The 12,833-nt window shown below is 43.2% G+C and overlaps 1 protein-coding gene across 1 annotated transcript in view; it reads right to left on the bottom strand.

Moving 5' to 3' along the window:
- LOC135547747 (ATP-dependent 6-phosphofructokinase, liver type-like) overlaps positions 1–10,765 on the bottom strand; it is an 87,862-nt gene extending 77,097 nt beyond the window's left edge. Inside the window, exons 1-2 of the mRNA XM_064977004.1 lie at positions 10,544–10,765; positions 889–962 (exon numbers count right to left, since the gene is read on the bottom strand). Of these exons, the coding sequence (XP_064833076.1) occupies positions 889–962; positions 10,544–10,622 (153 nt within the window). The 5' untranslated portion in view covers positions 10,623–10,765. The remainder of the gene's footprint in view (positions 1–888; positions 963–10,543) is intronic.
- Between the last annotated feature and the right edge of the window lie 2,068 nt (positions 10,766–12,833).

Raw genomic sequence — 12,833 nt, 5'->3', positions numbered from 1 at the left:
GATACAAGCTAACTAACTATAAGATACAGGCTAACTAACTAAGATACAGGCTAACTAACTAAGACCTGTAGCTTATTTTATTCATTTTTTAAATTAATGTAGTTCTGTCCTTGAACTGTTCTTGTCTGTTAACGTTCTGTATTATGTTATTCTGTATTATGTTTCATGTTCTGTGTGGAACCCAGGAAGAGTAGCTGCTGCTTTTGCAACAGATCCAGGCTAACTAACTATAAGATACAGGCTAACTAACTATAAGATACAGGCTAACTAACTATAAGATACAGGCTAACTAACTGTAAGATACAGGCTAACTAACTGTAAGATACAAGCTAACTAACTATAAGATACAGGCTAACTAACTAAGATACAGGCTAACTAACTAAGATACAGGCTAACTAACTATAAGATACAGGCTAACTAACTATAAGATACAGGCTAACTAACTATAAGATACAGGCTAACTAACTATAAGATACAGGCTAACTAACTATAAGATACAGGCTAACTAACTATAAGATACAGGCTAACTAACTAAGATACAGGCTAACTAACTAAGATACAGGCTAACTGTAGGATACAGGCTAACTAACTGTAAGATACAAGCTAACTAACTGTAAGATACAGGCTAACTAACTGTAAGATACAGGCTAACTAACTGTAAGATACAGGCTAACTAACTGTAAGATACAAGCTAACTAACTGTAAGATCACCACCCTGTGAAGTTCATCAAGCCCATCACTGTGCTCTTTCACCACCCAAGTTCATCAGTTATTTCACAGGCTAACTAACTGTAAGATACAAGCTAACTAACTGTAAGACACAGGGTAATGAACGATGTGTTTTAAAATGGGTGTGCAGTAGAATAGATGGTGTATGGATAATAGTACCTCATATACGAGATACATCTTGGCTCCAACAAATATCCCCATCCGGGTCACAGCGCGGACAGCTGCATTCATTCCTGGATATCAGAGGGTCAGATTACAAACTGCAATTAAAAATACATCTGTCACACTATAGATTTCTTTGATCATATATTGTTTAATATCGGGGTGGCAGGTAGCCTAGTGGTCAGAGTGTTGGGCCAGTAATGAGGCCATGCTCATAAAAATGTCTATACTCGTCATTTAAAAAACATTGTATTAACCTTTTATTTAACTACGCAAGTCAGTTAAGAACAAAGTCATATTTACGATGACATTATCTGTCAGTGCAGCTTTTGAGTCAACATGTTGAAATGTAAGTTACTGGAATCTGGTTTACTGTGAGGTCAACTGTAAGATACAGGCTAACTAACTGTAAGATAACTATAAGATACAGGCTAACTCTAAGATGAATAACTAATTTACATTTTACATTTAAGTCATTTAGCAGACGCTAACTTATCTAACAGATACAGGCTAACTTACAAATTGGTGAATTCACCTTCTGACATGCAGTGGAACAGCCACTTACAATAGTGCATCTAAATCATTTAATGGGTGTGCAGGGGGGTGGAGAAGGATTACTTATCCTATCCTAGGCATTATTCCTGGATAAGAGGTGGGGTTTCAGGTGTCTCCGGAAGGTGGTGATTGACTCTGCTGTCCTGGCGTCGTGAACAAAGTCATATTTACGGACATTATTGTTCCACCATTGTTACTGGGGTTTACTGTGAGGTCAATAACTCTGAATTACAGTTTTGACTGTTACATCATCATGTGCTCACAAAATGTGCTCACAAAATGTTCTATAGTAATTGGCACTCTCGCCCTCAGGGAATGAGCAGTCACCCCATGCGCGCCGGAATATAATTTCTTTGTATGAATCAAAAATGACTATGGGAAACCATTGACGGCTTCCTAAAGTCCCACCGTTTACAGAACTGCTGGTTTTAGGATTAAAAAGGCAGGGCAGTCCGGGGCTCATGTTTGGAGTAAAGTTTGTTTCCATCCCAAAGTCTGAGACAAAATCATTCGGGCCTAAAACCCCCGAAATCTCGGGTCTGGTGACGTCAATGACAAGCTAGTGTGAAAGTGAAAAAAATTGAACAAAATAATAGAGGTCGACCGATTAATCAGAATTGCCGATTAATTGGGGCCGATTTCAAGTTTTCATAACAAATCGGCAATCAGCATTTTTGGACACCGATCACGGCCGATTACATTGCACTCCACGAGGAGACTGCGTGGCAGGCTGACTACCGGTAATGCGAGTGCAGCAAGGAGCCAAGGTAAGGTGCTAGCTAGCATTAAACTGATCTTATAAAAAAACATCAATCTTAACATAATCACACATGGTTGATAATATTACTAGTTTATCTAGCGTGTCATGCGTTGCATATAATCGATGCGGTGCCTGTTATTTTATCATTGAATCACAGCCTACTTCTCCAAACAGGTGATGATTTAACAAGCGCATTCGCAAAAAAAACACTGTCGTTGGAACAATGTACCTAACCATAAACATCAATGCCTTTCTTAAAATCAATACTCTAGTATATATTTTTAAACATGCATATTTAGTTAATATTGCCTGCTAACATGAATTTCTTTTAACTAGGGAAATTGTGTCACTTCTCTTGCATTCATTGCACGCAGAGTCTGGGTATATGCAACAGTTTGGGCCGCCTGGCTCGTTGCAAACTAATTTGCCAGAATTTTACGTAATTATGACATAACATTGAAGGTTGTGCAATGTAACAAGAATATTTAGACTAATGGATGCCACCCGTTAGATAAAATACCGAACGGTTCCACATTTCACTGAAAGAATAAACGTCTCGTTTTCGTGATGATAGTTTCCGGATTCGACCATATTAATGACGTATCTCGTATTTCTGTGTTTATTATAATTAAGTCTATGATTTGATATTTGATAGAGCAGTCATTGAGCGGTGGTAGGCAGCAGCAGGCTTGTAAGCATTCATTCAAACAGCACATTTGTGCATTTGCCAGCAGCTCTTCACTGTGCTTCAAGCATTGAGCTGTTTATGACTTCAAGCCTATCAACTCCGGAGCTAGTTAGCGGTGGTGCGCGCTAATAGCGTTTCAATCGGTGACGTCACTCGCTCTGAGACCTTGAAGTAGTTGTTCCCTTTGCTCTGCAAGGGCCGTGGCATTTGTGGAGCGATGGGTAACGATGCTTCGAGGGTAGCTGTTGTCGATGTGTTCCTGGTTGGAGCCCAGGTAGGGGCGAGGAGAGGGACGGAAGCTATACTGTTACACTGGCAATACTAAAGTGCCTATAAGAACATCCAATAGTCAAAGGTATATGAAATACAAATGGTATAAAGAGAAACAGTCTTACAATAACAACAACCTAAAACCTCTTACCTTGGAATATTGAAGACTCATGTTAAAAGGAACCACCAGCTTTCATATGTTCTCATGTTCTGAGCAAGGAACTTAAACGTTAGCTTTTTTACATGGCACATATTGCACTTTCTTCTCCAACACTGTGTTTTTGCATTATTTAAACTAAATTGAACATGTTTCATTATTTATTTGAGACTAAATAGATTTTATTGATGTATTATATGAAGTGAACTGAATGACCACTTTTAGTTTATGTTGTAATTGTCATTATTACAAATAAATAAATACATAAAAAAAAATATTGGCCGATTAATTAGCTTTTTTTGGTCCTCCAATAATCAGTATCGGTGTTGAAAAATCATAATCAGTCGACCTCTTCAAAATATAGCTAGCTCTCTGTTGCTCTCTCTATGCTGCTTCCCCTTGTTAAACTGTTCAACTATTGTCTCTCTCTCAGAGTCAACTACTACATGTTATATACACTGCAGTGCTAGCTAGCTGTAGTTTATGCTTTCAGTACTACATTCATTCTGTGATCTTTTGATTGGGTGGACAACATGGTAGTTCATGATGCAAGAAATCTGATAGGACATCCTTCAACCTCCAGAAGTTGTAATAATTACTGTGTACAGTGGGGCAGAAAAAGTATTTAGTCAGGACACCAATTGTGCAAGTTCTCCCACTTAAAAAGATGAGGCCTGTAATTTTCATCATAGGTACACTTCAACTATGACAGACAAAATGAGGAAAAAAAATAAATCAAGAACATCACATTGTAGGATTTTGATTTAATTTACTTGCAAATTATGGTGGAAAATAAGTATTTGGTCACCTACAAACAAGCAAGATTTCTTTAACCTCTTGAAACTAGGGGGCACTATTTTAATTTTTGGAAAAATAATGTTCCCAAAGTAATCGGGCTATTTTGTCAGGACATGGGGTTGAGAAACATGAGCCTCCTAGGTTTTGTATTGAAGTCAATGTACCCACAGGAAGACGGAAAATAGCTGTCCTCCAGCTTCAGAGAGTTCCGTCTTCACTGCAAAACAGTTATTTGTTGACATTAACATATTTAGTATAGTTTAATCTAAAAAGGCTAACTTTAAGGTTTCACTAATTCACTAAGGCAACCTGCCTAAAAGACCGTAGCCATGAAGTGCTTTGAGAGGCTGGTAATGGCTGACATCAAAACCATTATCCCAGAAACCTTAGACCCACTCCAATTTGCATACCGCCCAAACAGATCCACAGATGATGCAATCTCTATTGCACTCCACACTGCCCTTTCCCACCTGGACAAAAGGAACACCTATGTGAGATTGCTATTTATTGACTACAGCTCATCATTCAACACCATAGTGCCCTCAAAGCTCATCACTAAGCTAAGGATCCTGCGACTAAACACCTCTCTTTGCAAATGGATCCTGGACTTCTTGAAGGGCCGCCCCCAGGTGGTGAGGGTAGGTAGCAACACATCTGCCACACTGATCCTCATCACTGGGGCCCCTCAGGGGTACGTACTCAGTCCCCTCCTGTACTCCCTGTTCATCCACGAATGCATGGCCACACACGACTCCAACACCATCATTAAGTTTGCAGACGACACAACAGTGTGCAAAACTAAAGCGCGAACCACTGCTTTTAATCAGGGCAAGGTGATCAGAAAAAAAATGACCGAATACAAACAGTGTAGCTATTCCCTCCGCAAGGCAATCAAACAAGCTAAGCGGCAGTATAGAGACAAAGTAGAGTCGCAATTCAACGGCTCAGACATGAGAGGTATGTGGCAGGGTCTACAAGGAAAACCAGCCACGTCGCGGACCAGGATGTCTTGCATACGGACAGACTAAACAACTTCTTTGCTCGCTTTGAGGACAATACAGTACCACTGACACGGCCCGCTACAAAATCTGCGGGCTCTCCTTCCCTGCAGCCGACGTGAGCAAAACATTTAAACGTGTCAAACCTCACAAGGCTGCAGGCCCAGACGGCATCCCTAGCCGTGTCCTCAGAGCATGCGCAGACCAGCTGGCTGGTGTGTTTACGGACATATTCAATCAATCCTTATCCCAGTCTGCTGTTCCCACATACTTCAAAAGGGCCACCATTGTTCCTGTTCCCAAGAAAGCTAAGGTAAATGAGCTAAATGACTACCGCCCCAAAAGCACTCACCCTCAGTCATCATGAAGTGCTTTGAGAGACTAGTCAAGGACCATATCACCTCCACCCTACCTGACACCCTAGACCCACTCCAATTTGCTTACCGCCCCAATAGTTCCACAGAAGGCGCAATCGCCATCACACTGCACACTGCCCTAACCCATCTGGACAAGAGGAATACCTATGTGAGAATGCTGTTCATCAACTACAGCTCAGCATTTAACACCATAGTACCCTCCAAACTCGTCATCAAGCTCGAAACCCTGGGTCTCAACCCCGCCCTGTGCAACTGGGTCCTGGACTTCCTGACGGGCCGCCCCTAGGTGGTGAGGGTAGGTAACAACATCTCCACCCCACTGATCCTCAACACTGGAGCCCCACAAGGGTGCGTTTTCAGCCCTCTCCTGTACTCCCTGTTCACCCATGACTACGTGGCCATGCACACCTCCAACTCAATCATCAAGTTTGCAGACATCACTACAGTGGCAGGCTTGATTTACCAACAACGACGAGACGGCCTACAGGGAGGAGGTGAGGGCCCTCAGAGTGTGGTGTCAGGAAAATAACCTCTCACTCAACGTCAACAAAACAAAGGAGATGATCGTGGACTTCAGGAAACAGCAGAGGGAACACCCCCCTATCCACATCCATGGAACAGTAGTGGAGAGGGTAGAAACTTTTAAGTTCCTCGGCGTACACATCACAGACAAACTGAATTGGTCCACCCACACAGACAGCGTTGTGAAGAAGGCACAGCAGCAGCTTGTCACCCAAAACACTCAAACTTTTACAGATGCACAATCGAGAGCATCCTGTCGGGCTGTATCACCGCCTGATACTGCAACTGCCCACAACCGTAAGGCTCTCCAGAGGGTAGTGAGGTCTGCACAATGCATCACCGGGGGCAGTCTACCTGCCCTCCTACACCACCCAATGTCACAGAAAGGCCAAAAAGATCATCAAGGACAACAACCACCCGAGACACTGCCTGTTCACCCCGCTATTTTTAAAATATATAATTACTTTCATTTAATTAGGCAAGTCAGGCCTAGGAATAGTGGGTTAACTGCCTTGTTCAGGGGCAGAATGACAAATTTGTACCTTGTCAGCTCGGTGATATGAACTTGCAACCTTTTGGTTATTAATCCAATGCTCTAACCACTAGGCTACCCTGCCGACCCCGCTATCATCCAGAAGGCGAGGTTAGTACAGGTGCATCAAAGCTGGGACCGAGAGACTGAAAAACAGCTTCTATCTCAAGGCCATCAGACTGTTAAACTGCTGCCAACATACTGACTCAACTCCAGCCACTTTAATAATGGACAAATTGATGTAATAAATGTATCACTAGCCACTTTAAACAATGCCACTTTATATAATGTTTCCATACCCTACATTATTCATCTTATATGTATACGTATATACTGTACTCTATCATCTACTGCATCCTTATGTAATACATGTATCACTAGCCACTTTAACTATGCCACTTTGTTTACATACTCATCTCATATGTATATACTGTACTCGATACCATCTACTGTATCTTGCCTATGCCGTTCTATACCATCACTCATTCATATATATAGTTTTTATATACATCTTCTTATTCATTCCTTTACACTTGTGTGTATAAGGTAGTGGTTTTGGAATTGTTAGGTTAGATTACCTGTTGGATATTACAGCATTGTCGGAACTAGAAGCACAAGCATTTCGCTACACTCACATTAACATCTGCTAACCATGTGTATGTGACTAAAAACATTTGATTTGATAGGCCTGATCACCGAATTCAACGAGACATCCTATAGGGAGAAAGTCAGAGACCTGGCAGGGTGGTGCCAGAATAACATCCTCTCCCTCAATGAAACCAAGACTAAGGAGATTATTGTGGACTACAGGAAAAGAGGACCAAGCACGCCCCCGTTCTCATCGCGAGGCTGTAGTGCGGCAGGTTGAGAGCTTCAAGTTCCTTGGTGTCCACATCACCAACAAACTAGAATGGTCCAAACACACCAAGACAATCTTGAAGACGACAAAGCCTATTCCCCCCCAGGAGACTGAAAAGATTTGGCATGGGTCCTCAGATCCTCAAAAGGTTCTACAGCTGCAACATCGAGAGCATCTGGTTGCATCACTGCCTGGTTGCATCACTGCCTGGTATGGCAACTGCTCGGCCTCCGACCACAAGACACTTCAGAGGGTAGTGCATACGGCCCAGTACATCACTGGGGCCAAGCTTCCAGGACCTCTATACCAGGCGGTGTCAGAGGAATGCCCTATAGAGGGTAGTGCATACGGCCCAGTACATCACTGGGGATAAGCTTCCAGGACCTCTATATACCAGGCGGTGTCAGAGGAATGCCCTATAGAGGGTAGTGCATATGGCCCAGTACATCACTGGGGATAAGCTTCCAGGACCTCTATATACCAGGCGGTGTCAGAGGAATGCCCTATAGAGGGTAGTGCATATGGCCCAGTACATCACTGGGGATAAGCTTCCAGGACCTCTATATACCAGGCGGTGTCAGAGGAAGGCCCTATAGAGGGTAGTGCATACGGCCCAGTACATCACTGGGGATAAGCTTCCAGGACCTCTATACCAGGCGGTGTCAGAGGAAGGCCCTATAGAGGGTAGTGCATATGGCCCAGTACATCACTGGGGATAAGCTTCCAGGACCTCTATACCAGGCGGTGTCAGAGGAAGGCCCTATAGAGGGTAGTGCATATGGCCCAGTACATCACTGGGGATAAGCTTCCAGGACCTCTATACCAGGCGGTGTCAGAGGAAGGCCCTATAGAGGGTAGTGGATACGGCCCAGTACATCACTGGGGCCAAGCTTCCAGGACCTCTATACCAGGCGGTGTCAGAGGAAGGCCCTATAGAGGGTAGTGGATACGGCCCAGTACATCACTGGGGATAAGCTTCCAGGACCTCTATACCAGGCGGTGTCAGAGGAATGCCCTATAGAGGGTAGTGGATACGGCCCAGTACATCACTGGGGATAAGCTTCCAGGACCTCTATACCAGGCGGTGTCAGAGGAATGCCCTATAGAGGGTAGTGCATACGGCCCAGTACATCACTGGGGATAAGCTTCCAGGACCTCTATACCAGGCGGTGTCAGAGGAATGCCCTATAGAGGGTAGTGCATACGGCCCAGTACATCAATGGGGCCAAGCTTCCAGGACCTCTATACCAGGCGGTGTCAGAGGAATGCCCTATAGAGGGTAGTGCATATGGCCCAGTACATCACTGGGGCCAAGCTTCCAGGACCTCTATACCAGGGGGTGTCAGAGGAATGCCCTATAGAGGGTAGTGCATATGGCCCAGTACATCACTGGGGCCAAGCTTCCAGGACCTCTATACCAGCGGTATCAGAGGAAGGCCCTATAGAGGGTAGTGCATACGGCCCAGTACATCACTGGGGCCAAGCTTCCAGGACCTCTATACCAGGCGGTGTCAGAGGAAGGCCCTATAGAGGGTAGTGCATACGGCCCAGTACATCACTGGGGCCAAGCTTCCAGGACCTCTATACCAGGCGGTGTCAGAGGAAGGCCCTAAAAATTGTCAAAGACCCCAGCCACCCCAGTCATAGACGGTTCTCTCTACTACTGCATGGCAAGCGGTACCGGAGTGCCAAGTCTAGGACAAGAAGGCTTCTCAACAGTTTTTAACCCCAAACCAGAAGACTCAAGAACAGGTAATCAAATGGCTACCCAGACTATCTGCATTGTGTCCCACCACCCCCCAACTCCTCTTTTACGCTACTACTACTCTCTGTTTATCATATATGCATAGTCACTTTAACCATATCTACATGTACATATTACCTCAATCAGCTCGACTAACCGGTGTCTGTATATAGCCCCCCCTACTGTATATAGCACCCCCACTGTATATAGCCTCCCCTACTGTATATAGCCTCCCCTACTGTATATAGCCTCCCCTACTGTAATTTTTCACTCTCTTTTTAAATGTTTATTTCTATACTTATCGATTGTTCACATAATACGTTTTTAAACTTAAATTGCATTGGTTAGAGTCTGTAAGTAAGCATTTCACTGTGAGGTCTACTACACCTGTTGTATTCAGCATTTCACTGTAAGGTCTACTACACCTGTTGTATTCATCATTTTCACTGTAAGGTCTACTACACCTGTTGTATTCAGCATTTCACTGTGAGGTCTACTACACCTGTTGTATTCAGCATTTCACTGTGAGGTCTACTACACCTGTTGTATTCAGCATTTCACTGTTGTATTCAGCATTTCACTGTGAGGTCTACTACACCTGTTGTATTCAGCATTTCACTGTGAGGTCTACTACACCTGTTGTATTCAGCATTTCACTGTAAGGTCTACTACACCTGTTGTATTCAGCCACCTAACAAATAAACTTTGATTTGAATTGTATGAAATTCACTGAGTAGGATGGTCCTCCACTGTTTAGTTCTGTAGTAGGCGGAGTCTGTAACCTTAACGGTCCCTGATCAAACATGCTAAAGGTAATGCAATGAATGGCTCCTCCTCTCTTCGACCTGATATCCGGCACGTATGGCCCAATACACACACACGTAGATGCGCTAATGGGGGTGCGCTTGTCGAGCTGGCCCGGTGCGAAATGTTGCCAGAGTTGACACTTTTCACAGCTTTATATTGGTTCTAAACACGAAATCCGCCACCCCGGCGTACAGAAAATCTCAATCAAGCGCACCTTCAGTTTTAGCAGCGCTTCCACAAACATTTTGCAAACTGATTATATTCAAACGATCGACGGATGAAGACACCCAACTTGAAGATTACGAGTTATACAACATTATAAGTGGAACGAGTCATATCTGTCAAAATGCACGAAAACACTTATTGGATAACATTGTCAAGCCCTCGTTCTTTCCTTTTAGCTGTCAAAACCCCATGTCAACAACTCGCGTAAAAGAAAAAGTAGTTTAAAATCATGATCAAAGTCAAATAACTAGAAGTTAACATATGACCGACGACCTGTAGGGATTATGCAACTAACACAACGTAGCCCGAGTTGATAAATAGCTGGACAGATGTTTGTACCTTCCCCTCCTCATTCCGTACCTTGTGCATCTCCGCCACTTGTCAACAAGGCGATAGCTTTCCCAGCGCCGGTCATCTTCAGTCTCTCTAAATCCGACATGTTGGAATACGGATCAACCTCGACTGGAGAAATTCTGTCAAATAATAACTCTTCTCGTTAAAATACAAGTTACAAGCTCATGCAGCAAGTAGTGTGGGTGACTTTCCTTGTGTTGGCTGACCGTCTATTGAAATGACTCCGCCCCACCAAGATTGCACAATATGGGAAGGTGTGGTCGTCTTTCTGATAGCCTCCTCCTCCTCCTCCTTCTTCGATGAGGTCTAACGGTGGTTGGCATCCAACAAATGTTGCATTACCGCCACTCACGAGACTGGAGTATAACTCCCTTCCACGTTGCTTGAAAATCAACATGAATAAATCACCAAATACCCTACCATCTAAACCTACACTAAAACCCCCCACCCTACTCCACTATTTAAATACCCTACCATCTAACCCTACACTAAACACCCCTACCCTACTCCACTATTTAAATACCCTACCATCTAACCCTACACTAAAACCCCCCAACCTAGTCCACTATTTAAATACCCTACCATCTAACCCTACACTAAAACCCCCACCCTACTCCACTATTTAAATACCCTACCATCTAACCCTACACTAAACCCCCCCACCCTACTCTACTATTTAAATACCCTACCATCTAACCCTACACTAAAACCCCTCTCCCTACTCCACTATTTAAATACCCTACCATCTAACTCTACACTAAAACCCCTCACCCTACTCCACTATTTAAATACCCTACCATCTAACTCTACACTAAAACCCACCATCTTCCGTGGTGTCCTCCCATGAACACCATTCTTGTTCAGTGTTTTACGTATTGTAGACTTGTCAACAGAGATGTTAACATGTTCCAGAGATTTCTGTAAGTCTTCAGTTGACACTCTAGGATACTTCTTAACCTCATTGATCATTCTGCTCTGTGCTCTTGCAGTCATCTTTGCAGGACGGCCACTCCTAGGGAGAGTAGCAACAGTGCTGAACTATCTCCATTTATAGACAATTTGTCTTACCGTGGACTGACTTTTAGAGATACTTTTGTAACCCTTTCCAGCTTTATGCAAGGCAACAATTCTTAATCTTAGGTCTTCTGAGATCTCTTCTGTTCGAGGCATGGTTCACATCAGGCAACGCTTCTTGTGAATAGCAAACTCACATTTTGTGAGTGTTTTTTATAGGCAAGGCAACTCTAACCAACATCTCCAATCTGGTCTCATTGACAGGACTACAGGTAAGTTGACTCCTGACTCCAATTAGCTTTTGGAGAAGTCATCAGCCTAGGGGGGTTTACATACTTTTTCCAACCTACACGGTGAATGTTTAAATTATGTATTCAATATAGACAAGAAAAAAACAATAATTTGTGTGTTACTAGTTTAAGTACACTGTGTTTGTCTATTGTTGTGACTTAGATGAAGATAAGATCAAATTGCATGTCAAATTTATGCAGAAATCCAGGTAATTCCAAAGGGTTCACATACTTTTTCTTGCCACAGTATATAAAAATACAAATCACGACCCCATTAATTCTTCTGAATCACCACCCCATTAATTCTTCTGAATCACCACCCCATTAATTCTTCTGATTCACCACCCCATTCTTCTGAATCACCACCCCATTAATTCTTCTGAATCACCATCCCATTAACTCTTCTGAATCACCACCCCATCAATTCTTCTGAATCACCACCCCATCAATTCCTGATTCACCCCATTCTTCTGAATCACCACCCCATTAATTCTTCTGAATCACCACCCCATTAATTATTCTGAATCACCACCCCATTAATTCTTCTGAATCACCACCCCATTAATTATTCTGAATCACCACCCCATTAATTCTTCTGAATCACCATCCCATTAACTCTTCTGAATCACCACCCCATCAATTCTTCTGAATCACCACCCCATCAATTCTTCTGAATCACCACCCCATCAATTCTTCTGAATCACCACCCCATTAATTATTCTGAATCACCACCCCATCAATTCTTCTGAATCACCACCCCATCAATTATTCTGAATCACCACCCCATCAATTCTTCTGAATCACCACCCCATCAATTATTCTGAATCACCAGCCCATTAATTCTTCTGAATCACCATCCCATCAATTCTTCTACAGTAAAATCACCCATGTATCTCTCACCACCACAGCATCTATTTTCTGTGATTGACGTTCCATTTCTGCGGTACAGTTAATAACCACTGCTATGAACACTGTGGTGGCAGAATTTGATG

This window comes from Oncorhynchus masou, chromosome 10 (assembly GCF_036934945.1).
Source record: "Oncorhynchus masou masou isolate Uvic2021 chromosome 10, UVic_Omas_1.1, whole genome shotgun sequence".
Lineage (NCBI taxonomy): Eukaryota > Metazoa > Chordata > Actinopteri > Salmoniformes > Salmonidae > Oncorhynchus > Oncorhynchus masou.
This window is presented reverse-complemented; position numbering and strand designations above follow the sequence as displayed.